Genomic DNA, 27151 nt, shown 5'->3' on the forward strand with positions numbered 1-27151 from the left:
GAAGTGTGAAGTTTGTGAAAACATTTGATGTTAAGACAGTTCTGAAGTTAGCATCCGCCATCGCCACACTCGGCTGAAGATTTCAGGGTGAAAATCTTCAAAAATCACAAGACTTGATACAAGTTCAGTCATGTAAAGTCCATTTTTCACCTTCCAATGACCTGGTGTAGACTCTCGGTCGTCCAGGACACGGTGAATCCAAGAAAAGGTTAGAAAACAAAGACAAATGGACTTCTGTTCCGAGGAGCTTTCACAGTTTCATAGAGAAAGCTCCTCGGAGGAGAAGCGAAACATCTTCAGCTACAGAATAGAAGTCCTGTTGTCTTCATTTTTTAACTTTTTTTTGGAACATCGAATGAGGTTTCTACAGTGAAGTACATCTGAACTTTAGGGTGGGTTTCTTCACTTATTTTTTCCCCAAATCCTGTTGATTCCTACGGGGAAATTTTCACTGTTTTGCACGTTTTTGTCTACATCGTGCAATGTGGTGATGGTGTGATCCTCAGAATGTACGAATGGGAGGAAGAATGTACCACCGGAGCTCAGAAGCTCAGTGCTTTTCTGAAGGCCGACGTGTGACAGGCAGGCTGACGTGGTGACAGACGGGGGCCTCTTCATGTGTGAGCAGGACATGAAGGGAGCTCTCTGCCAGGCCCCGTTCTCGTGCTCCTGCATTGATCTGAGGACCTCTTTAATAATCATGCACTTTCCAAAAAAAAAAAGAAGTCTGTGCAGCTTTCATCCTTTCTCCTGCTACCTTGTGTGCTTACTTTTATCATCTAACCGTGGCACTCGGCGCCTCCTCACAACTCACAACAAAGCTTCGCTGCAGCTAAAAGGCCCTTTGATACATGTGATAAACGCATAAAGGTGCCACAGCATCTTTACAAACTGGGGGGGGGGGGAGATGCACATTTTGCACAGACGTATGGAAAACACACTGCAAGTTTAGGACGTCTGACTTGGAGTAGACTGCCCCCGTGTGGCCGGAGAGTGATTAACACGTGCAGCTTCACGACAGACCTGCTTCAGTCCGTCGGTTTAAAGCCTCTTTACTGAGTCCACATCAGTTCAGACTCCAGGATCGTCTCTGATGATTTCACAGATTCAGGGAGAAACCAAATTCAGATGCGGCCCCCTCCATTTCTGGAGAACTCGATGATTTGGTGAGGAGGTGATTAAACCATTTGATTCAGGTGTGTTGGAGCAGAAAAAAACAAAAACTTCCAGGACAAGTGGAGCCTCAAGCAGGGGATTTTGATACCCCTGCTTTAACCTTTAGTCAAGATTTAATCTGAGTTTTCTTCAACAGTGTCTCTCTCTTTGCCACTCTCAAATAAAGCTCAGACTGGTGAAGAATCTGATCAGCAGGTGTTATTTGTATAATCTCTCTCATCTCACCTGCTGGAGCTTTAATTCCTTCAGAGTTAAAGCTCCAGCATGGTGGTCTCTCTCACCGTCCTCCTTCACGCTCACTCAGTTTGAGGACAACCTGCTCTTGGTAGATTTATACAAGTCCCATAATCCTTCCAGAACTCCTGGGATGTTTAGGACCTTTAGATGTCCTTCTGTATCCACCCGCTGACTTGTACTCTTCAGTAATCTCTTCTCCAAGCTGAATCAGGACAGGCACTTTAAAGGGGGGTGAATATTTACGCAATCACTGATTTACATTACATATTTTTTTTATTTAATTGGTATTACCAGTAGAAAAAAATTGATTTCACTTTGTCATTGAAGGTTTTTTTTGGTAACAAAGGCCAATTTTTACAGATAATAACAGCAATAAAACCACGAACCATCCAAGCGGGCGAAAACTTTATTTTTCTCAGCGACTCTTTCTGTGAGGCTCGTGAGGCGGCAGCAGCTCTCTTCTTCGGTTTAATGTCGCTTCCCTCTCCGCTCGTCCAAGTTGCGACATTAAAACGTTGGCTTTTTGTCAGCTTCGATTATCACAGAAACGAGTCCAAAAAATGACTAAGGGGCTCCCGAGGAGAGAGGTAACGAATGCTGGACTTTTGAGCCCGAGCTGCATCGGCACTTTTGTAAATGTCTTCACAAACGTCGCAGAATCAAGTGGCAATGGGAGCAAATGATGTTAGGCCCAATCCCGCGCGACCCTGAGAGATGCTGCAAGGCGTGTTGGCCCTCGGAGCGTGTGGCGAGGAGGACCATCTGCTACTACCACACGTCTGGAAATCCAACTACGCTGTAACCATTACCGTGTTGGCTGAGGTCGATCAGCTGTCGCGGCCATCTTGAATTGACTTTACTTCAAAGCGTTTAGGGGTTTGCGGATGTTGAAAGTCTCACAAAGCCTCACCCAGTGGTTCTGGTGATATTTTGCTAACAGCATTTGGACGAGTTCAGTTAACGCCACAGTTTTAGGCGGAGCTGGGAGTCACTCTCAGCTACTATCACACCCCTAAAAAATAATAATCCAGCCCAATATCTGTGAAACCGACCGAGCTGTAGCCATTGTAGTGGTTCCTAAGGTCAGCTGGTTGTGGCAGCCATCTTGAATCAGGTCGACTCCGAACGTGAATCAGCTGCATGCGGGAATCAAACTGTGACCTTGGATGAATCTAAACGAAAACCAAGACTGGCCCCGGCTGAGCTACAGACACGTTTCTGCTTCCTGAGTGGCGGCCATCTTGTTTTTGGGGTGTCTCCGAACATCACTTGTAGCTGTACATCCAGGGATTAGTGTGTGGGAGTTTTATTAAAATCCACCCTGTGGTTCATGAGATATTTTGCTAACAGGGCAAAAACCCATAACCATCCTTTTCCCTTTGGTGATAATTAGAGTTTAGGATTTTTAGCACCACACAAAAGTTCAACCCTGAAATTCTTCCATAATAAAAATTTGAGGTGCCGGGTTTGGAGTACAGCGCCCTCATGTGGTGGGAGGGACTACAGTGGGCACCGGTCACGCCCAAACCCCACTTTCCTGCTGAGCTCAGAGCATAAAAAAAACAAAACAAAAAACAAACAAAAAAAAAAAGGTAACACGGAAGAAATGTGTTGATTTTTATTCAAAAGTTACTGTCTCCAGACAAGTACAAATCAGAAAACAGAGTGACTGAAAGAAGGTGGGATAATAGACAATAAACTCAGAGCGTGGGAGAAGAATGAGAAAACAGAAATGGCCAAAAAAGAAAAAAAAAAAAAAGGAAAAAGAGCAAAATTAAATTTTGTATATATACACACATGATCGAATAGGAATTTATACCGATGTAGTGGTAAGTAACAAACAATAAACAGTACTGGGTTGTTTTTTTTTTTTTTCGTTAAAAGAATTTTCTTTTCTCTTTTTTTGTGTTTTTTTTACTTACATAAAATAATTAGGCAAACACATATAGGCTGTTTATCTACTTTATCACATTACATCCGACCACCTCGTAAGTTCCTGTTCTAAGAGCCAATTATCCACCTCTGACATGGAAGATTACTGTGAGAAAAGGTGACCTCCACAAGCATGTTTTAAGGCTTAAGCATGGAATGACTACAAAATAAAGACCTCAGTAGACAAAACATTTCATTAAAACTTGTGTGACAAACATGTCAAAAAACCTAAGCTTTGTCTAGCTGCCACAGCGCTGCTGAATAACGTTTCGATCTCGGCGCGGTCCGAGTTTCGACCTCACGGGCCGAACGTTTGAAATCTAGAAGCGGTTTTTTTTTTTTTTTCTTGGTTTGTTTTGTGTTGTTTTCTCGGCGTGACAGGACTTCCTTTTCCATGTTGAGAAAAAACCTTAAAGCTGAATTTCACAAGTCTTTTTTTTTTGTTGTTTTTCATTAGTTTTATCCAAACTAATTTACACGTAGGAAAAAAGGTAGAAAGACATTATCAAGACCCAAAAAAAAAAAAAAAAGGAGGAAAAATTAAAACGTAAAAATACAATTTAAAAAAAAAAATCTTCCTTGATGCATGATTTCACATGCTTTTTTTTTTTTTTTTTAAGTTTTACATTTCTGCAACTTTCTCGCTAAAGATTGAAAATAAGAAAAAAGAAAAAAAAAAAAGCAAAAGCACATATAAAATCAGCACCGATTCATATATAACTTTTATTTAAAATGTAGAGATTTTAACATGATGCTGTGGGAGTTTTAGGAGAGCAAAAAAAGGTGACCATTTTGTGTTTTTCTTTTTTAAATTATACTTAATTTTCCATCGCGGTGTTATTTTCTAGAGCCCACACAGTGGCACTACTGGAATAAAACTCTCTTCTTGTTGTTGTTTCTTTGAGGGGGGAGGAAAAGGAGAGACAGATTATTCTAGCAGACGGTTACGGAGTGACCCCCCCGACTCTTGGGGAGTTGGGACAGAGCAAAAGTGAACTCTGGGTAATCTTCACAGCATAAAGGGATCTAGACCGATTCTACGTGACATCTCAACATCTTAACCACCAGTGGTTTTTTCAGGACCTCAACTCAGACCCGACAACAGGGAGGGAGGGGGGGGGTAAAAAAAAACAAAGAAACAAAACCTGAAGAGATCGAAGTTGAAGAAATAAAACGATAAGGAAACGAAAGCACAAACAGAAAGACCTCCATCCACTTGGCTAACACGGTACAAGCAAGCTACTACAGTTCGTTTATAAATTACTACATCACACCTGGTAACTTACTACAATTGTAAAAAGGGTTAGACATAAAAAAAATGTTTAAGTTAAAAACACACCAATTCTTCCCCCGTTTTATTTAAAAAAAAAAAAAAGAAAAAGAAAAGAACAAAAGGAAAGATAGGAAGGAAAAAAAAAACAGAAAAAGTTATTGATTTTTTTTTCTTTTTTCAGACGTTTCTAATAGGTTTTGGAAGTGGCCTGGTTCACTGGTTTTCAAACAGGAAGAGCTTACCCAACATTAGAAAAGTAAAATTTTCAAAACAAAGTCCTCTCTGAGCAAGCAACACTGAGTGTGGGTCGTCATTGGTCCACGTGGAGTACAAGCCAGAATCTTTTCTTCTTCTTTTTTTTTTTGTTTTATTTTTGCTTTTTCTTACAGAAAACACTTCCGTTTTCTCATCTAAAATTCTCTTTAAATACAAAGCGCCTCTTCTGTTCTCCCAGCGTCGAAATCATCTGGATAGTAGCTTAAAACATGGACACCCCGAGGACCTGGGAAGGAAGGAACACGGCGTCAGTGACCAGTCTCAGCATTTCGACGTGACTCTTTAAAGCCGACCACTTCTTGTCACACTGGGACCCCCCCACAGCGAAGCACGGTGGTGGCAGCATCATTTGATTTAAATCAGCGGACAGAGCAGAATGCAGAGGAAGATTTGCGACGGGGACGGAGATTTACCTTCCATCCTGAACACCAGGGGTGAGGGTAAAATATGATTTATGAATGCGGACATGAACGACTCGGCTCGGTGTTAATTAGCTCCCCAAAATACAGCTCCGTGCCCCCCCCACTCCACCCCCCCAGGAACACGGAGCTGTGGGAGGTAATTACTGGAGCTGCCACAGCACTTAATGCCTAATGTTTCAGATTAACAAAACACTTTCAAGTGTTTGCTTCAGACCCAAATAAATAAATAAAAACAAACTGACGTGACGTGAACAAGATCCCAAAGCTGTCCTGAAAACAATTTGCTGTTCTCTAAAAAGTGCTGAGTGGTCGTTGCTGGATGTTTACAACTTATCTGACAGCCAAACTAAACGGAATAAATTATATTTATGGGTCATAATCCCAGCTCATCGCTTCCTTCCTGGAGAAAAATGAATCGCCCATGAAGTGCGGTGGACTTGAGCTGTTCTTGTTTGGAAGGGGGATATGTTGCAAGCCGCGTCTTCGTCCAGATGTTAGAGCAAACGGACCCGGCTTGGATGTTTGGAGCTACTTTTTGGTGATCGATTATTTAAACATCCACGACGCGTTTCGCTGCACCGTACGGCACGAAAGGCTCTCCCTCGGAACGAACCGTCGGGCTTTTCTTCTCCTGCTCGTGACAGGCTGAGACAGGAATTTACGTCTGGCCGCGCAGACCGAAGCTTGTTTACAGTAGCATCAATCACTGCTCTGTAATCTCACAGAAATGTAGCACTTGGCGACGAGCAGCGCGACTCTTCTGACTGGTTCACACTATCCCCCTCAGCACAGACAGAGCCTGAATGTGAAGAGAACCGCTCTCACCGAAACTAATCGTTTGATTAACTGCAGTTTTGCTTTTTAACGAGGAAATTCATTTCACTTGCCATGTTGTAAACACTGGAACGTCACTGCGGCTCAATAGAAAACAGTCCAGATAGAACAACAACAACAACAAAAAGAAGCCAGTCATCAGCGGAGGGTGAAGACAAAAGCAGCTTGTTTACCGATTCATCCATGATAGAAGCGGGGTCGAAGTAGTCCGGCTTCAGCTCGGATCTCTCGCGGCGGTTTTTAGAAGGTGGCTGTAAGAAAGAAAAAAAAAATACAACAATAATAAAATTACAAATTCTGCCACCTACTCCTGCTCAGCTGTTCTCATATTTTTGCATGAAAATCTTTTTTTGCTTTAAAAAAACAAACCAAAAAAAACCTTCACAGATTTTTCTTTTATGTGGGAAAAAAGAAATAGAAATCTATAAAAGACGGAGATCTAATTTCAGTCAATATTTGGACTATTTTATTTCAAAGGACTGAATTGACAGAAGTTTGTGGTTGAGAGAGCTCCAGTAAAACATTTGTCCTGGATGAGACGATGATGTGGATTTATGATGAACGTTCGTGGTTCTGTGGTTCTGACCCGTGTCCCACGCTACAAACGTCACGCCACACAAGGACTGATCGTTTCTAATAAAATACTCCACAGGCTGATACTTTCTTCTGATGGTTTCTTTGTTTTAAACTAAAGGCGAGTTTTACAACAACACAGGCTTTACTAACAGCCAACAACTAAAGAAATGAAAAATAAAAAAATCGAAATAATTCTTCCTTATCAAGGGAAAATATCTGTAAACAACTAGCCAAAAGACAAAATCCCTGTGTTATGGCCACAATGACGACATCCAGCTATTTAATTTCTAATTGAAACCAAACTTAACACAGAGTTGACTATGGACACAATTAGGTCACGATACAAAAAGACGACAGCTACATTTCCTCCAGCAGGCTCCATGAAAAACAGATTTTTCTTCCGTAAGGCTCATGCAACTAATTTATTATTATATTATGGTCGCTGTGATAAACGATGCAAAGAAAACTGGCATCGAGTTAAATGGGATTTCTCGGCCTGGTCTCAATAATCGGAGCTCTGTGAAGCTAAAAAACAAACTGATTACATTTAGTTTAATTAGAGCTCAGTGTCGCATGAGTAGCTTTCATAAGAATGCAAATAAATAATAGCTGCCTTTTCAGTTATTTTAACAAAATTGAATATGATCAAGAAAAATAAAATAATCTATACCTACATTTTTATAGCCCCTCCCCCTTTGATAGTTTTTGGAACTAAATATAAAATCGGTCTTTTCTGAGTTATTTGCCCACTGTCAACAAAATCAGGACAAAAAAGACAACAAACAAGTCTGGAGCTTCTCACCAGATCGATGTCCATGGTGTCGAAGTCCATGCCTTCGTTGAGGTCGTCCATGCGACCCTCGGACGACATCATCACGTCCTCCACGATCGGCTCTTCGTCCTCCTCCATAAGCCCGGTGCCGCGACGACTGCTGAGGAGGCCATCATATAATCACCTGAGAGCGTCTGTGCTCGGTGTTGCAGCTACATGCAGGTGTGTGTGTGTGTCTATGTGTGTATGTGTGTGTGGGTCTTACATGGCGTGCTGCAGATTGGTCCTGAGCTTGGCGTAGTTCATGGCTCTTTCTTGCTGCTGGCGTGCCTCTTCTTGCTGTCTCTGCGCCAGCATCCACGTCACCTGGGAACTACACACACAGGAGCGCATCAATCAGCCGGGGCTTTTTCATCCGCATGCGTTCGAGCGGCTGACGCCAAATATGTGAGATACGGCTAAATTTCCCACTGGCCTGGTGCCTGTGAAAAGTACGGGTGAACAAATAAACTAGTCTGTCAGCGTCCCAGTAGAGCCAACACTTGGCAGGCTGTTAAATACAAACATTCTGCAACCATTTGCCCTCTAAATTAAAAGCATGCAAATGGGAAATTACACTGAACTCTGTCCTAATGCATTTTGGCTCATTTCTGTTGGACCCGTTCAGGGGGAAAAAAAAAAAAAAAAGAAAAGTGGACTGAATCGTGGTCCTGGATACGAGCCTGGATATATTAATAAAATCTTGCGGCGTAAAGCATTAGGATGCTCCAACATGGATATGGAAATTCGGGGTCAGCAAAGCAAACCGAACCAAAGCTGACGTCCGAGTACTGCGAGGTGCTTTCATACGCTGAACTTTGGAGACCGAGGCAGCTGGCGAGTTTTGGACTTGGAAGCTGTAGCGCACATCAGAGCGCTCCCACGGCTCCGGGCCGAGCCTTTACGCTGCACACTGTTATTCGCCATCAATCTTGTATTATTTCGTTAGAACAAGATGAACACTGAGTGACTGCTTGGAGCTGAGGCAAGTGCTGCCAATACTACAGCAGCTAGCGGACTAAATGACCAATTTTAACCCGGTTTTAGAGCTTCTAACGCAGCAGAGAACATGGGCGGAGGTTTACAGTAGGAGAGGAAACCAACTAATTATCCCGTCTCATCCAGAGGGACGGATGGCGGGGGAGTAACTAGTCCATTCGAGGGCAGGGGGACAGAGGTGACGACATTTCTCTAACTGTGAGGGAGAGAAGAAAGTCCCAACAGACGCTAGGTAAAAAAACTCCTCTTGTTTGCTTTGTAATTGTTGCTTCAGTTCTGTTTGTTTGTATATTTTACATGTAAATAATCAGAAATCAGACAGCAACTGTAGAAGCGATCGCACTGAAAGAAACCGAAGCGGTGACGCCAAAAATCTTTCAGAGTGAAATTACCTTCACTATGAAAGAGTAGAGAACCTGCGTGCTTTGTGGTGAACCTACTGCGCCGGTGTGTGTGTGTGTGTGTAGACTGCAGGAAAGCACCCGCAGCTGAGAAATACAGCCCGACAGAGGTGAATAAATTACACATAATTGCCTTTTTGAGTCTAGATAAGCTTAAAATCCATGATACATTATATAAATGTTGTTTAACATGTTCAGTGCCTCAGAAGCAAAAATGCTATCCTGGAACCAATTACATCCTGATGTTTATCACTGAGCAGTCTGCAGCACATTACTGAGACGATGTCGCCTGCATGGTAGTTTGTAGAGTCGACGTTCTCGCAGTAAAACTCACTGACTTAAAGAACATAGAAGTATTTCTTCAAACTCATTCCTAAGGCAGCGATGAAACACTGCGGAGCGTCACTAAATGGTTCAAGTCTTTGTTCCACGCCATCATCAGCCAGACTGAAGTGTGGATCAGGAATCTAATTACAGATCCATTTATATTATGGCACTTTTATGACACAGCGTTTGAATTAACTTGCATTGACTCAAGCAGCCATATTAAACATATATATTCATTTTAATGCAAAACATCCTAATGACCTGAACTGATTTGTTGCAGCAATTAGTAAGTTTTCTTTTCTGGTCTGACCAACTACAGAGAGAGTTTTGCATTTGATGTCAGAGCATGCATTCCTAATTTAACTAAGAATGTTTTCATTTAAACTTGATGTGTTGAACTTTGACCCCGGCGCTCTGTATATTACTGAACTTTGACCCGAAGGGCAGAGTAAGACGTGCGTACTTGTAATCCATGGGTGTCTGGTGGTGCTGAGGCGTCTGTTGATGGTGCTGTGGGTGTTGGTGGGGCTGCGGCTGCTCGTGAGGAAGAGGGTAGATCCCCATGTAGCTGTCATCGCGACCCCTTTTGGGGTCTCGCATGGCAGTAGAGGTGAGATGAGGGGAGGGCATCATGACGGGGGTCTGAATGCTTTGCTGCCAAGCCTCGACGGCGCTGCTGCTCTCCTCTGGAAGACAACAGCCACAGTAATTGCTACGGTAAAAACCTCCACTCGCTTGTTTGTCATACAAATCGTTAGGACAAATTAGCAAACATCAATGAAAGTCGTACCCTCTGGCAGTTTCCTCTTTGCTGCTGACGTTCCAGCTGTAGCCAAAGGAGGTTTGGCCTTCTTGGAGCGAATGGAGGAGCCTCGGCTGGAGTAGCCGCTCATCACAGACATGGTGTCGTCGTCCCCACCAGCCTGCAGGGAGTTCCTGTAGGAGATCAGGGGAAGCCAGCAGTCCTCTCGCTGCAGCGCCATCTGGAACGTCATGAAGCGCTCCAGGTACATGTGGCTGATGAGAGGAGGGGGGTCAGGTAGGTGAGATGGAATCACTTTTAGTATTACAAAAACATCCAGGTTCAAACTCTAACTGGGACATTAAAAACCTGAGTGTCAGAAACACCAGCTGCATCACACACACACACACACACACACACACACACACACACACACACCTATTGCTCTGAGAAACTCAAACCTCAGCAGAAAGTAAACCAACACTTACACAGTCCTCTTGTCCTGTCTCATAAGTTTGGAGGAGAACTCGCTCAGGATGTCCAAGAAAGCCAGGTTGAGGGGAGGGCCTCCCTCTCCCTGGGGACTGGGCTCCTTAAATGCAAACTCAATACCATCCCTTGGAAAACACAAAAAGGAGAGAAAGAACACTGTGAGAAAATATTATACAGTCTGACACACATTAAATAAAAACAACGGTCCTGAACTGTGCGATAAGCCTTAATCAGTAAAGACTGGGCTTCCATCCATTAGTTTGAATCAGAAAGGATAACTAGTTGGTTCCCCATTTAGATCAAATTTCAGATATATTGTTTATCTTATGCTTCGAAATTAATCTTTGCGATTGTATATTTTTTGCACAGATCTGGCCTTACAGTGTGAATAAACTGCCAGTCCGCTCAGAGAGTTGATCGATTTTATTTTATTGTCATTTCAAACACCGCCATCAAGCGCCGGTTCACCATAACCCATTACACAGTTTGCCTAAATGTGAGAAGTTTACACCTACATGAAGGGCAAATTAAACAAAGCCTATGTGATGTTCAACCCTCTCAAGGCAGATGTTGCAGATTTGCAACAGCGAATTGCATATACCTAATTACTCCACATTCATATTTTATGAGCCTCATTTCACTCAGATGAGAATTTCCCCAAATATCTGATTTTTCCTGTTACTAAAACTTCATTTGAGCCTGAGAGGGTTTAAAAGGTAAACTAACACGTATCTTTGATACATCTTTTAAAACTCTGTTTCCATTTCTGCTATAAAAAAAAATCCTGTCACTTGCGAAATGTTAAATCACCGAACCCATCTTTTTTCCCCACTGTATTAGTAATTGAAAAGCCAGCCTAGAGAAAGACGTGTTTGCTTCACTTATGCTTACCTCAAACTACAGGGGAACAAGGAACACTTTGTGTAGCTTGATTAATCACAAGATAACTTAGGCACATAAACTGTAACAACAAGGGAACTTTTTGTTTTCACAACACTGTTGCTTTCGTCTGTGTTTGACAAGATCTATATTGTTTTAAACGCTTTCATATAGATTGTCAGGGGAAGGGATTTGGCTGAACCGCAACATTTCATCACTTAATCCTCTCCAAATTTGAGGGAGAAAAAAAAAAAAAGCACGTCAAAAAAGTGAATTCAGTGTTGGAAGGACTAATTTGTCAAATATGACAGCTTCAAGGTGCGGAGCCAAAAAAAAAGGAAAAGCAGCAAAGTGACGAGAAGCGCCAGGAGCAGAGGGGAGCCTTACTTGTGCAACATCGCAATGGCATCTCTGGTTTTGACTTGGTCGAGGCCGAAGGTCAGAGAAAACCGACGGGCCAACTCTTTGATGCCGCAGAACGCAGACGAGGAGCGATCAAACCCGTGACCCAGTTCAGACAGCATTTCATTAAACAGCTAACAGGGAAAAAATTAAATAAAATGAGAAATTAGATCGAAAGGAGTTTAGAATCACTCAACACAACAATGAGAGTAAACAAGGGTGTCCACCGACCTGCTGCAGACTAAGAATGAGCGTCTTAGCACATTGAATTTTGTCAATTTGCCGAGTTTTACTCATAGTCTCCTTGATGATGTCACCGTAATCATTGTAATACTGTAAGAAAAAAGAAAAAAAGCATGACAGTTTGTTTCTTTCCGAAATGGCTGAACGCAGAGTGACCGGTCTGACCATTATTTATCGTACTGATCAAACATCAGGTGTTTCTCCTGCGTCAGGAGACTTACCCTCATGTACTGTTTGAAGATGTCAGCCCCAGTTTTCATTTCGACAACACAGTAGATGATGAGTTTACAGTAGGCAGCCAGCAGGTTTCTCCTCTTGTGCAGAGCTTCAATTTTTACTGCCTCGTCGTCTTGCTGCCCGTCTGAAATAACAAATCAGAGCAGACATAATTTACACGGTCACCTTGGTGAACGAAGTTGTGGCGAAAAACGGACATTTGCATTCGTACCCGTGCTGTTCGTGTCATCGTCCTGATCGATGAAGACGTGGTTGAGGACGAAGGAGAGTAGTTCAGACTGTAAAGAGTCCTCTGGAGAATAGACCAGGGGCTCCAAGTGTTCCCGGCCTCCAGACACCATCTGGTGGCTGAAGATGAGCAGGAGATCACACAGGATGGTGAAAGCCTGCGAGGGGGGGGGGACAGAAACACAAGACAGATGTTAAAACTTCAGGTGTTCAAAGTGTTATTCAAAACTACAGGTGCACTATATGTGGTCTTCAAGGCCGTTTCCAAGTCCTAATTATTGCAAAGCTCCGATCTGCTGATTCCGAAATGCTTAACAGACAAGAAAAAAAACATTTTTTTAATATTGTTTGGTAGAATTGAAAGTTTGACAGGGCTTTTTTTCTCTGCCACCCTAAACAAAGTCTTCTGTAACAAAAACAATGTAGATCTTAAACAACAAGCCATTAATTTATAAAAACAACTAAATAATGTAATATTTGCTGTTTTCCCCATCATTGTCACCTGCTCTTTGACGGCCGTGTTGACGTTTGTGAGGTAGCGCTGACACATCATACAGAACGCCCTCATCTGCTTCCTCAGGGTCACCAGATCGTCCTTAAAACAAAAACACGAGCACACGTGTGAACACAACCCTTTCGCCCGTTCGGGTGAGGTAAACGGCTTGTGAATGTCTTCACCTTTCTAGAGCTGCCCTCAGACAATTTGGCCAGCTGCCACAGAATCACGTAGTGGGTACACTGCAGCGAATGGATGACTATCTGCTCACAGGACAAGGATGAAAAAGAAAGAAAGGACTTCAAACGGATTTGCATTTACAAGAAGTGTTTCTCAATTCAAGCAGGTGTCGGTGTGTAATTACCTGCTCAGGCATATCCCCATTTTCTATACCCGTGTTGAGGAGCTTGAAGTTGCTGGTGAAGAGGTCCCATCCTGACAGGTCATGTGCACTGCAACAGAGTTTATGAACTTCTCAGCTTCAAACACATCAACACAGTCAAAATACATTACTGCTTTAAATTAGAGATGGGTGGACAAGGCCCTGTGAGGTTTCTTCCTGATTGTTATGAAGAAAAAAAGATTTGAAGCTTCTAAGCCTAACAGTGCTATCTAGTGGTCAGCTGCTGCTAAAGCAGCCATAAACTTCCTTATAAAGTATGAAACAGCACCCAAGATTCAAATCAGTCACCTCACTTGTGGCATTTCACTGTGACATAAAAAGCTTTAAATCCCATGGGTCTCATGATCACAGAGATCTAATATACGCTTGGACCCAGAACAAGTCTGGTTCTACAGAGTGAAACAGGCTTCGCAGCCTCAGTCAAACATCTCTACAATAAATGCTGCTGATTAAGAAACTGCAAAGAGGACATGAGACGGATGACAGCATAATCTTCAGTGGAAACAGAGCCATACTTATGAAATGCTGTGATCCTCTTCAGAGTTGACAAAACCTGATAAGCATCGTCTTCATCCGCATCTTCGCCCTGATAAAAAATAAAGGTGGCTTAAATCCATCAAGTCATTTAATCAAACAGATAAAAACTGAAGCATGGCTTAAACCTCCTACAGATCTACAGTTTCCTAAAAACTTTTTGTCATGATTCAGAAACTCCATAAGCATATGGTAAATACTTCAATGTAAAAGGAATAAATACGAACTTTATGACGATCAATGGGATTTTGCATTCATGTAACAATGAGGGTAAACAAAAAGAAAAGACCTATTTATTGTTTTTACAGTCTTGGAGCAGTATTTAGATGACTTTCATTGCAAACATGGAAAATACTGAAACAACTTTGTAATGTCAAAAATTGATTTAGTTAACATTAACTTGTGCTGCTGCGTTAAGGCGGTTCAACATAGTGACTGCGCTGTGCTTTTTGTCCCAGTAGAGTTACCGTAGCTCCCAGTAGTAGAAACATGTTGAAGTAAAGCTGTGTATTTTCTCATCTTTTCTGTACCAAACCGTGAAAAATATGTCTAAGTAATAGCTGAAGTTATCTAAACATGCCTTTGAAACGTTTGATTTGTGTGATTAAAACTATGTTAATCCTATTAGCTTTCTATGGCGTCTTCAATAATGAGTTATATGCCAATTGTCGGTCAGCAGTCTGTGATAATAGGGTTTTGTGACATGTTATTGCACTCTTTATTAGGCATGGGAATATATGCTGCCTATTTATGTAAACCAAGCCACAGTCATTAAGTTTCAAGATAATTGAAATGCAGCAGTAATTGTTTTATAATCACAGCCCTCTGAATTGTATTCGAATCGTTAGGCGCATAAAAGATCCCCACCCCTTTACGTGCAGGCTGCCAGCCTCACCTCTTGTAGAAAATCCTCCAGTAGCCTGGTGAACTTGTCCACCAGCTCATCCAGGAGCTGGGAGCGGGCGATATCTACCCTGTTAAAGATTGTGAACTCCTCGTTGCAGAGGGCGTGGTAAGTCTTCGAGCAGGACTCCAGGACTTCTGTGTCTGTGTGCTTCTCCACGATTTCTTTTATCTGACGCAGCAGGGCATCTAGATGCTGGAGAGGAGAGGAGTAAACAGATTATTGTAATGCGGTCGCTGCTAATGCAGAAGAAAGGAAAAGCACTATTAATATTAACAATGAAAGTAAACTGAACCAATTCGCCCATGGCTCTGTACTATAAAAGAAGGATAATTGGCTGAGATAATTGAAAACACAAGTTCAACTTGGAGTTTTCGGTGTCACAGAGCTGGTTCATGTCTTACTGGTGTGCATCACCATGGCAACTTAGCTGGAAACCAGATTTCTCTTGATGCAGTTTAAGAGGACACGTGTAAAAGAACCGCCACGCAACCAATCAGAAAAAACACATATCTTACAATTTTGTCGTTTTAAAAACTACCCAAAACAGAAAAGTCTGTAAATTTAAATAATGTTCCTTCAGTATTTTGAACCCTCGACATCAGACACATGTAATCAGATATAATAAGCTCATTTATTGCTTTGAATTAATTTGATGCGTTTTTTAATTTAGTGCACAAAGGCGTTTATAGCAGCCACTGATGCACCAGACAAAATAAGATAATCCTTTTCATATAAATACACACATATTCAAGCATTAATCAAAAATAATTGCTTTAATGCTGACTGTTAACAAAAATCTGCTGTTAATACGTTGACCCTCTGTACTACAGACCTCTGATCTGACTGAAACATCTGTCTTACCTTCTCCAGACGCCCCGTGGTGTAAATTTCCAGGTCAAAGTACTGAGGCAACTGTAACAAGTTGGTCACCTTCTCTGCATCAACAGCGTACTGTCGGACAAACATAGTTTAGATTATTAAAAGCTCATTGAACATGTTTGGGGAACAACGTTAGGCGGGTGGATGCGACGTACCTTGACCAGTAGAGGCGGCAAAGCCACAGCAAACAGCTCGGTTAATCTGGTTCGATCGTCCAGCTGCGTCTTCTTCTCTTTAGCCGTCATTACCTGATCGTGTGATTGATGCGAGTTAGAAGAGTCACCACACAACTAGTTTACGTACATGCAAGCAAACAAATGTGTTGACACAGAGTTAAAGGAAGTCCTGACTACTGTTATATTACCGTACTGTAACATAACAGCTAAAACGTGATGTACCGTAAATGAAGTATTTCAAAAAACAAAAAAAGAGAAGTTTAGTAGTGGAGTAGTTCTTTTCTGTAGTGATAAATCTTCATTCAGTACTATCAATAATAAGAAACACTTGGCTGCAAGTGCTGGATTGAGACTCTGCCTCAGCCCATAAATGACTTGGATCAATATTTCAGGCAAAAATCTTGATCCCTACAAACAAGTAATATTGAGTTATAAATGTTTAAAACCACAGCTATTACTCAGATCTCAAAATGAACAGCAGCAAAGGTTAAAACCTAACCAAGAAGTCACTCCTGGCCTCGTAATGGTCATTTAAAACCATTAAACGGTTTAATTTCAGCTAATATTGAACCAATTCAACACAGCAATCCCAGTACAGCCGTGGAGCTGAAGGGAAACCCGTCGTGGTGCGTTAGCCACTCTTACCCTCTTGCCCGTTCCTCTTCCTACAGGCGGGTGGCATTCAGCAGCCTGACGTACAGTGCACAGCATGATTTCAATCAAAGCCGTTTCTTGTCTTTCTGTAAGAGCTACACAAACATAAAAACAGTAAGCACCGCTTATATTTACGGCACAAACTGCAGACACGCGACAGCAGCTTGAAGGAAAAGCAGGGTCGTACCTTCCTCTCCCGGCAATGGGTCATCTAGCAATAAGCTGATCATACACTCCCAGTCTTTCAGTAGCTCTGCACCACATTCCCAGAGGGAGTCCACCAAGTACGCCGCGTGCTCATGGAGCTAAAAGGAAACGTTCATCCAAAGAAAAGAGAAATGACTGACATCGCTTACAAAAGGAAACATGAATGGCAGAAAAAAAAATCATGCTGTTGGGAGAACAAAAAACTGAATTTGAGAAAAGTACCTCGCTCTCAAGGAAGAAAAAGACAGTGGTCTTGATGAGGTTGGCGTTGGGACTTTGTCTGCCTCTTCTTTTCGGGGCACCTTCCTCCTCTGGCTCTCGCTGGCTGAACAACCTGTGGGAACATTCATCGTCACTACAACCGTGCTACGCAGAACTTTTCCAACAGGTCGTCGAGCAATTTAACTATCGCGCTTCTGATTGGCTGAACAAGACAAAAAAAACAGAATAAAATAAAATACACATATAAAAACTTGATCTAGAGTGCGACGTACTTCTTATATAAGAATTCTCCAGCTGCGACAGCCACCGGCCTGTGTGCCGAGTAGACTAAGTGGTAGACGCTCTCACAGTCCTCGGGGGTCAATACCTCATCTGTACTACTGCAGAGACGAACACAAAGGTTGTTTACGGAGTAGTTCATAACGTTCTGGATGAAAGCGCTACGTTTCAACCATATGTGAGAAAACATGTCCGTCATTTACTTACTTTAAGACTAGAGTGAGCAGTTTAATTGCTTGTACTGCAACATCATACTCTTTGTCAAGAGTCATGGAGACAATACGGTCCTGAAAAACAGATATTGAACACTTCGGTTTAATAAAATGATCCTTGTTCATCACAATAAAAAGCACCACAACCTATTGCATCACATTATATCAGATTGTGAGCCCTGTTGTCCTCGTCAGGCTCTGAGGAGAAATAAACTGAAACTCGTGTTGAAGTTGTCCAGCAGGTGGTGCTGACCTTAAAGCGACTGGTGAAGAGCTCCAGTCTTGCGTTGAGCTCTCTGTTGTAGTAGAGGCCCTGCAGAGCTGTCAGACACTTCAGACGTACCTCTCCTTGCTGCAAACAAGTCAGAAAACAACAAATGACATTTACCGCACTCATCAGCAGCATCTGGGTTTGTAAATCGGTGCAAGCTACAGAACTATTTGACGAATGTGACGCGTTTTGCTGAACAAACAACGTCAAAAGTTTAAAATTTATGCATTTGTTTGATAAAAATCTGCTTTCCTTATGCTTATTAAATTTAAACAAAACTCGAATACACGTCAATGGGATGTTGCTGTTCAAGAAGCAGCCACAACAATATCTGAATCCCACTCTGCACTATTTTCACATTTTATTTTTGTGTTTACAATATTTTATAATAAACAGACAATGACTGAAATTCAATTTCACTATAAAGGAAAATATAAAAAAGTGAAGCTATAATTTACAAAGAAGAAAAACAGTAAGTTAAACTATTTTTCTCTTTAAACACAAAGGCAATGTTTTCAAATCCTTCAAAAGGAAAGAGTAGTTTGTAATTTTGTAGGCTGCACTGTCCGTCCATCACCAAACCGTTCATCAGTAATGCAGCTTAGATGTAATTATTATTGGTGTGTTTGTTGTGACAAGCCTAATATTGACAACAATGTCTCTTTACTCAGCTGCATACCAATGTTGTGTCTGAGGGTCAAATATTCAACTGAGCTCAGTTTCTGGAAATTAAATGTGACCTTTAAATCAAATGAAGAGCAGCTCCTCTGTAACATCGTGGTAATATATTTGTTTTTTACTACAAATTCATTTTACACTGTCACTATTTTAACAAAGTTAGATTTCAAACCACATTAAGGGGCTTTTAAACTACAAAAAGGAGAAAATAAATCTTTATATACGATACCTTGTCATGCATTGTCCATCCCACATACTTCAGATAGCTGTCGTTGAGGAAGGCATCGCTGTAAAGTTTCATCCACACTCCAATCTCCTCTATACAGATCGCCCTGATTTCTGCTATCGAATCCCTGTCGAAACACATCAACATTTGTTCAACTAAACACATGATATTTACTAGCAGCAATCAACAACCAGAGCAGGAATTGGTTATGTCGAGTCATACCGATATCGATGGACAAACACTCCTTTGAAAATTGCATTCATCATGTTTTCAATTTCATCCTGATTTTCTTGAAGCTGGAAAAAAAAAGGGAACAGAGCACAAAAAAGAAATGGTCAAACGCAATTAATCTTACCAGAGGGAACCGGTAATAATGAAAAAAGAAAACATGTGACAGCCAACTATGCGGCCATGCTGTGGTGTATCTGGAAACTAAACAGATGCCCAGCTCTGCCCGCTGTTACATAAACAACTGAAAATACTAGCCGAATAACACCAAACACCTGCAGACAGGTCGCAGTTGGTATTTTTAATACGGATAACTTTGTAAAAACAAATGTAAGGTCACAAAAAAAGATTAAGGGTTACAAAGTGAAGGCGTTCAGATTATTGCACAAAATTAAATATAATGATGGTTCAAATTTTGGAAACATTTAGCTTTTGTCAACTCTAAACTCTCCTTTTTTCTTTAAAAACTACTGTGGCAGAGGGTTTACTACCAGTACAGAGGGAAACGCATCCTCTTCTATAAAAACAAGTCATCATTTGGACTTTAACTTTGCTGAAGCTCAAACGCTTTTGCAAGTATTGTTTACCACATGGTGCCTGTTTTAAACAGACCAACACTTCATCCAGTTCAATAAGCTGAAATGACAATGGATTGTGAAACAGGCTTATTGATTACTTTGGAGGGACTCTTAAGGAACTTCTTGAAATTCTTTACGTACACCAGGAGTGTTCAACCCTGGTCCTGGAGGGGCCACTATCCTGCATGTTTTAGATGTTTCTCTGCTTTGATCCCCTGATCTGAATGACTGAGTGATTAACAGGCTGCTGCAGACTGAAGACCTGCTGAAGAGGGACAGTGGCCCTCCAGGACCAGGACTGGACACTACTAACGTAGACCATTTCAGGATTATTTCTTGTTTTTAAACTAAAATAAGATGCACAGGGGGTAAACCTCTAATTAATGACTATTAGATGCAACAGAAACAGTTCTACGTAAGTAAACTAACTGTTCACGACTGAACTTTCTGTCCAATAAGCTGAGACTGCTGTAAATGAAGACATGTCAAACGTGTTTGTCCTGTAGGACGGTCCTGTATTCAGCAGAATGAGAAAAGACGGCATTATCCAGCTTTTCTCATATTAAGCTTCTTCTATTTAATTTGTTGTTTGCATCTCAGCTACAGACTGATGTGCACAAGGAGTTAACTATTTTGTATCAAGACTTCTCAAAACAGACTGTCAATAAAACAACAAGCTAGTATTGTTTTGTGAGTGAACAACCCAGAGCAGCTTATAAAACCAAAATTTATTTACAAATTAACTCAATTACACCTACTTTTTCCCATAACTCTGTAAACTTATATGAAACGGACTGATAACCTGGTTAGCTCCAACTACACCCAGAGGGTATCTGAGGATTAAATACTTGAGTTTGTGTTGATTGGTCAGCTTGTTTGCTGATGCTACTGCTTAAGAGCTTGAACAATGCTACATTTTCATCCTTTAAAGCCATTTAACACGACACAGTAGGTCAGGCTGTGTTTGTAAAACCTCTATTGAAGCGGTCCTGACATGTGAACAAAGCTCGTGCCAAAGCTTCGAGGTTGATTTACAACCAAAGTGCGACGGCTGACAATCTGACACGGCGCTTAAACAGCTAGCAGCAATTTTGCCGGATAATTAATTCATGGTTATTGGCAGTTTACACTTTTCTGCCCTTTGCTGAAAAACCTTACATCAACAACAATGAATGGATGAATGAAGTCAAATCAAATGTGACCCGTGCTGGCAAAATGAGTTGGGCCACAGTGCAAAATAAGTGGAAACACAGAATTTTACCATTATTAAGACAAAAAAAAAGTCCATAAAAGGCAGATCCCAGAAACTAAAATCAACTTTCAAAATAAAGTTTTCTAACAAACTTGTTAGAAAACTTTATTTTGAAAGTTGATTTTAGTTTGATTTGAAATTCACCCTTTTTCTCTGCTGGCTGCTGTAGTGCAAGGAAATCCCTTCGTATAATGTTTGGCATCATTGTGAAGCCTGGGCATTTCCTTTTTTTTTTTTTTTTTTTAAAATATAAGGCTGTAGTTCCTAATATCAAATCAATCCTGACCAATAAAAACTGAGTTTTCAAACCAGCACTCTCATCAACAAAACTAGCTTGTTGACGGATGCTAAATCCTAATATTTTAAACAAACTCTGTTTCACTTTGAAGCTTTAGAGACGGAGAATTTGAAAATAACAACTCAATATTAAGTTCCTCATTTTGCCAGCACGGGTCACAAATCTCCCCACATTTAAACGAATATTACACCCAGACTGCTCAATTTCAGTGTGCAAAGAACCGTTTTTTTAGAAAACTGAAAACACATCGAAGCATTTCTGAAATTTCACTTAACAAGGTCTTAAGACACTCGTCATCTTTGATACAAGAAGATGCTTTTAGCAAAATCCAATGTTGTGACAAACATGTAACGCTGCAAAAAGATTTCTTCCTCAACTTTGGGAAGTAAAGGCGCTCAAGCCGACTGTTCGACATGAGAGATATGGATTGTAAACAAAGATATATTTGGTCTGGCTCTACAATAGAGGCACTAGAGACATCCAGAAAGGACTTCTGAAACCAAGAACAGCCTAAACTCTCCAGCTGTTGTCATTTTGCAGAGTAAAATAAATAAAGAAAATACCTTGAGTAACTGCATTTGTGCATTAAAACCTTTGATTTACAGGGTATATGCCTGTCGTTCTTATACTCAATAACACGATGATGAGCAGCATTTTTAAAATCCTATCAACAACGTGTCACTATAATAAAGACTGTAGGCTCAAACATGTCCTCAGCAGCTCACAAACACCTTGTTCTAGATGTCAGCGAATCAATTCAGAATAAAAATAAAGAACATTTTGATCACACAAGAAGCTACATCTGTAAATCCAGCTGAAGACTTAAGTATAAAACACTGAAGTACAATATGCTACATTAAAGACAAAGGAAAAAACAACTTTTAAATTACCTGTAAAATTTCACCCGTCGCGTAAAAGCTGAAGTGCTGAACACGAGCTCCGGCGAAAAAATGTACTTCCAAACAAAAACCAGCGCTTTTGCCACGCTTACCTCTTTGCGTTTTTGCAGGAGCAGCTCCAGCCTGTCATTTGCCCTTTTAGCGACCATCTTATTCCTCTCTGCCTCGTACTGGCGCTGGGTGTTATCCATGTTAATGCTCAGGTTTAGAGCTACATTCACCAGGGCTGTCATCAGCTTCATGGCTAGACAGGAAACAAGCAGGAACATCAGGACTTAAAAACTCAACAAGTTCCCATAAAACTTAAGAGCACAATCTTAATCCTAAAGACTGATAAGATAAAGAAAACAGCCACTTGTGTGTAGATTTAATTAAACAAAAGTCACCGAACTTTGAATGAATACGTCCACTTCTAACTACTTTATGGAAACATTTTAGAGGCAAAGATCAAAGCAATCTAATATAATTGTGAAGCCACTTTAGACGACAAAACATAAGCGCATTAAAAACATATTGGAGTTAAACACAAAGTCCCGTCACACCGCCCACCGGTTCAGCTAAAGGAATAGTTTCATTAAATGTAAAATGCCACAACACAGGCAAAAATGATTTGTGTTCTTTTAACTTGAAGTCATTATTGATTATACAATCAGCCTCAACCGGTGCCTCTGCCATTTTGTTTTAATGAGAACATCCACCTTTGTGTTTTCCATGAATCCTGAATACTTTATGTACATGCAGTAAAAGATAGAAATAATCCTGAGCTTTGGAGATAAAACAGAAGAAATATCAGGGTCCATATGAAGAAAACTAGTAAAAACACTTATGTTGGTATAACTTTACAAGTAGCTGCACTTAATCTACAATTCCCATACGTTTAACAACCGAGCCACCATAAACAAGCTCACAGTAAAAGCTTTACAACGGCTCTTTCTTCAAAGATGATACAGTTTTTGAAGACGAACAGCAAGCTTCCTTTCAGGCCGTCGGCACATGCCACTCAGCTGCCCGTCACAGGAACAATTCATCCTACCTGCCAGTGTTGAGGTGTGTCTGAAGGCTCGAACTTGGGAGTCTGATAGTCCGGTAAGGAGGGAGATGACTGTGTCCATCATGTACTCATCATAGATGATACTGTATTGACACTGGCGCACGAGCACTGAAATGAATTCACAAAAGCTTGTTTTGAACTTCTTCCACTGCGGCCCAGCTATGGTTAGGGGGTAATCGCCGCTGTCCTACAGAGGAAACAGAGCCAAGAACGTCATCACATACAACTGTCTTTGTAAAATGTCTTTGTAAAAAAAATAAATTAAAAAAAAGATTGTGCTTCTTGGGAAGCGAAGCCTTCTGAATGTGATAGTGTAAAATGTTAACGATTACTGCGGATAAACGACTTACCTCATCAAATTCCTCTGTCATTCGTCGAATGATCTCAGAGTTCTGCATGTTTCGAAACATTTCTCCGCTGACCACACCTAATTAACAATGAAGAGTTAGAAGACAAATTGATTCGGTGGCCAGAAACAGTGCTGTGCATTTAAAACATCTTTATAAAGAGCCAACTTCTAGGGAGATTCAAACGTACCTTTACATCCTGAGCACTGAATAAAGAAGTTGATGAGATCTAGCAGTGCAACATCCCTGTCGTGTTTGTACGACTCAATCCACTCATCAACAACAGACTGTGGGAAAATAAGAGGAATAGTTTACCTTTAAAAATGTATCGTCTTTATTTAAATGAAAAAGAACAGTTTTAAAAACATATTATAATCACAAGACACTCTTTCGTACCTGCATTGCACTTCTGCCCAGCTTCACCACCTCAAACAGCATCACGTTTTCCATGCCATTTTCTTGGTGGTGGCCATTTATCCGGCCTGCACCCTTTCCTCCTTTGCCTTTCTCCCCAGCGCCTTTCTTCCCCTTCTTCCCACCCTACACAAAGCATACAAAGTCATAAACACCGGCTCCCTGGAAAACTGGAAAGTACAACTGGATCTTAAACCAAAAAAAAGCTATGTATGTTATTAAAAGTTCTGTAAACCAAGAATTGCAAACCTAGCTAAAGGGGCCTATTGCGCATTTACCTTTCCTTTAGTTGCAGTCCTTCCATCTGGCTCCTCAGAGAAGTCTGTGTCTGAGGAAAATCTGGTATCTGTGTCCCTGATAGAAACAAAAACAACAGAATGAGAAACTGTATAAAGCTTAACAGCAAATACACATAAAAAGAAGGTGGTATTTACTGAGTGTAGGCGAACTCTGAGGGTATTTCTGGTGCTGCTATCATTTCTGTAACATCTTTTGGATAACGTCAACTTAGATCTGACTTGAGGTCTTCAGTGAAAAATGAGACAGGGGAGGTTGCATGTGACCTAAAACAGAAAACATACAGACTTTACTATGCAAATATTTCTTTTGATGTATGCTTGGAGGAAGAAAGAGAGAGATAGAGAAAAAAAAAAAGTTTCACATGGTAACAGGGGGCGGACACAAAAGCTACTGTCATGCCTGCCCGCTTCTCATTGGTTCCCCGCTTCTCAGTTTTCCTTGTTTTACAGACGACGTCACGCAAGCGAGACCGAAGGGTCGTCCTCAGTGGCCAAATATGGTAGAGCCCAATCCGCCCCGGACAATGTCAACCAATCAAAGAGCTCCGTCAACATCAACACTATACCGCAGGCCACACAGACAGCATTGCATGGTTGTGATGTGTAAAAATTAACTCGTGAAAATTAAGAGCACTTTTAATGTCAGGGCTTTTCATTGGACTGACAATTTAAACAGCTCAGTCCTGCGAGGGCAAACAAACTCCTACAATAAAATAATTTAATATAATGTTCACCACTTTGGGACTAGGTCTACCATATGCAGTACTAACAAACAACTGTATACTGATCTGAAATGCTCATTACAGTAATGACAGCTGAGCAGAAGATGAATAATTTGATGTTTGGTTAGTCAAAACTCTGATAAGATCCTGCAAATAAAGGCCTACATCCATCACTTTCAATTAACAGAAAAAAATAGTAACTGCCTTCATTTCTTATTTGTTTCAGACAGTGGTGTGCGCAAACCAATGCAACGACATGCAACTTTGTGCGTGTTGACCAATGTTAGAATAATATTTTACGCGCTGCAACATTACGTGCGCACTTCCTCGCCAGTGATGGGATACTGCACAAGAAGACATCACGATTATATGGGTGTACGCTGAAAAAAAGTGGCGCCAAATCGCACGGTGCCTCTTCGCGACAAAGTTACCACAGCTCGGCCAGTGGCGCACATTCTGGGACGAAACGACACCGAGGGGAGCCGACGTGCTCGACTTCCAGCCGGCTGCGGCGTCGCAAACGCGCCCGCCTCGACCCCCTGCAGCCACGCCGGCGCGGGCGCGCTCGCGGTCGGCTCCTGTCAAAATTGACACCGGTGCGCCGCTGGTGCTAACAGCGCCACCAGCTAAGGAACCGCGGAGCTCGTCGTCTTTCCCTCGACGTCAGCTAGTTGAAATCTGACGAAGTAAGCCGTCGGTACAAAAGCAAAAAAGAAAATAAAATAAATTAAAAAACTGCGCGCAGATGAACAAGTGAGGCTAACGCGACCGAGCGAGGCACTGTAGCCTGATTCGGAAGCGCACTGGGCGCGTTTGCTGCTATAAATTCACAACAAAACAACAAGCTCTACTGTACGAGCTAAAGCTAAAACGAGCTAATCAACAATTTAGCCAGCGGCATCGTCTACCTTCTGTATGCACACAGACAGCATGCGATGCTCGCACCGAGAACAAGCGAGTAAACAAAAAATACGATGAAATTGACGAGCTGAGGACAACTAGCAATAGTTAGCCATGTTAACAGCTACGGCTAACCTAAAAAAAGGGAGAAAAAAAAACATCACGTCCTTGCGTCCTCCATCTTGCCTCGGGAGTTCCAGTGCCGTATTGCATAAGCAACAAACACTTTTGTTTACAAATATATGAGGAGTAAGTAAGCAGAAATAGCAAGACGGGTTTTTTTGCGGATCGAACTGTGTATTTTGTGCAGTTGTGCCTAAAATCCTAGTTCGCCAGATGAAAGTAGCGACGTACCGCGAGAGCTCGGCTCAGGCAGACATCCGCGCTCCGAGCTCCCCTACAGCTAGCATGGCTAACGAGACGGCTAGCAAAATACAAATCAACTAAGTTCCAGATAGCTCTCCGCCATTTTACAGCTAACTTACCTGGTTCTGAAATGTAGTCCCGGTCCAATCCTAACTTTTATTACACTTATACAGCCCCTGTCTTAATCCCGCTACAATTCTGAGGGGAGAAAAAAAAGAGTTTAAAAGTCGCGGTCAGAGGCGGTTTCGGACGTTCTCACCCCGCTCGCTCCGTAGTTCGGTTTGTTGTTTCGACGACCTGGGAGGAGGAAATCCTGGTGCAGAGCTACCACCTAGCGGCCGTATTACCCGCATCAGATGCACTGTAGCTGGCCTGACACCTAGTGGTGGAAGACGAGTACTGCAGCTTCACTTTATATAGGGGCCGGCCTTATGTGAGCGCCAATGAGAAAAAAATGTCTGGGAAGGCAACTTCACCAAAAATATATATTTTACAATAGTATATATTTTAGAGTAGGTCATACCCAACAGCTTGGTGTCCAAACTGCACAACCTTACCCTGAGCTCCACCATCTGCAGCTGGACTCTGTATTTCCTGACCCTCAGTCTGTCAAGTTGGGGAACTACACCACCTCCACCACGAACACCGGTGCCCCCCAAGGATGTGTGATGAGCCCTCTCTGCACGTGACTGTCAGCCTGTCCACGCAACAAATACCATCATTAAGTGCTGATCTTCGTCGATGATGAATCAGCATACAGGAGAGGGACAGAAAACCTGACAACCTGGTGCACCGCCAGCGATCTCATCCTGAACAGCAAAAAGACCAAGGAGATTGTGGTGGACTGCAGGAGGTCCAGAGGGTCTGCTCCAACCCCTGTGATCATCAATGGAGAGGCAGTGGAGAGAGTCCCCAGCTTCAGGTTTCTGAGCGTTTACATCACTGAGGACCTCTGCTGGATAACACACGCACCCCACGTCACAGGCAGGACACAACACCTCGACTTCCTGAGGATGCTAAGGAACCTCCTCCTCAGAATCTCCTCGTGAAGTTTTATCGGTGCGTGGAGGAGAGCGTCCGGACGTGCTACATCGCGGCATGGTATGCAGAATGCCTCAAGAGGGAGCAGAAGGCACTGCAGAGGGCCATGGGGTCCGATCTACCTG

At 41.9% G+C, this 27151-nt stretch overlaps 1 protein-coding gene across 4 annotated transcripts; it reads right to left on the reverse strand.

Moving 5' to 3' along the window:
• Positions 1-4918: 4918 nt before the first annotated feature.
• stag2b (stromal antigen 2b) lies at positions 4919-26328 on the reverse strand. Of its 4 annotated transcripts, none has more exons than XM_017419751.3 (34): positions 26245-26328; positions 24133-24261; positions 23977-24052; positions 23681-23824; positions 23475-23571; positions 23288-23364; positions 22920-23124; positions 21979-22130; positions 18854-18927; positions 18635-18758; positions 17710-17808; positions 17452-17531; positions 17238-17345; positions 16966-17077; positions 16724-16841; positions 16528-16631; positions 15862-15954; positions 15689-15778; positions 14816-15019; positions 13902-13972; positions 13348-13435; positions 13166-13246; positions 12990-13082; positions 12471-12645; positions 12244-12383; positions 12011-12112; positions 11765-11913; positions 10495-10623; positions 10055-10281; positions 9728-9950; positions 7764-7871; positions 7529-7658; positions 6324-6401; positions 4919-5120 (listed from the first exon to the last, which is right to left on the reverse strand). In XM_017419751.3, the coding sequence occupies exons 2-34, from the start codon at positions 24174-24176 to the stop codon at positions 5097-5099; spliced, it is 3819 nt and encodes a 1272-aa protein (XP_017275240.1). In that variant the 5' UTR covers positions 24177-24261; positions 26245-26328; the 3' UTR covers positions 4919-5096. The 4 variants fall into 4 exon arrangements, with proteins under 4 accessions (XP_017275240.1, XP_017275244.1, XP_017275239.1 ...); XM_017419755.3 differs by having other exon boundaries at positions 7529-7655; positions 26105-26294; XM_017419750.3 differs by having other exon boundaries at positions 26105-26294.
• Between the last annotated feature and the right edge of the window lie 823 nt (positions 26329-27151).

This window comes from Kryptolebias marmoratus, linkage group LG9 (genome assembly GCF_001649575.2).
Source record: "Kryptolebias marmoratus isolate JLee-2015 linkage group LG9, ASM164957v2, whole genome shotgun sequence".
NCBI lineage: Eukaryota > Metazoa > Chordata > Actinopteri > Cyprinodontiformes > Rivulidae > Kryptolebias > Kryptolebias marmoratus.

What these genes read in the sequence shown, in the direction of transcription:
- stag2b (XM_017419751.3), bottom strand. Translation starts at nt 24,176, where the DNA reads ATGATAGCAGCACCAGAAATACCCTCAGAGTTCGCCTACACTCA. An exon ending in TGGAGGATTTTCTACAAGAG is followed by an intron (nt 13,973 to 14,815) that starts GTGAGGCTGGCA and finishes ATTTTTTATCAG; the next exon opens with GGCGAAGATGCGGATGAAGA. An exon ending in GCCATTGCGATGTTGCACAA is followed by an intron (nt 10,624 to 11,764) that starts GTAAGGCTCCCC and finishes GTGTTTTCCAAG; the next exon opens with GGATGGTATTGAGTTTGCAT.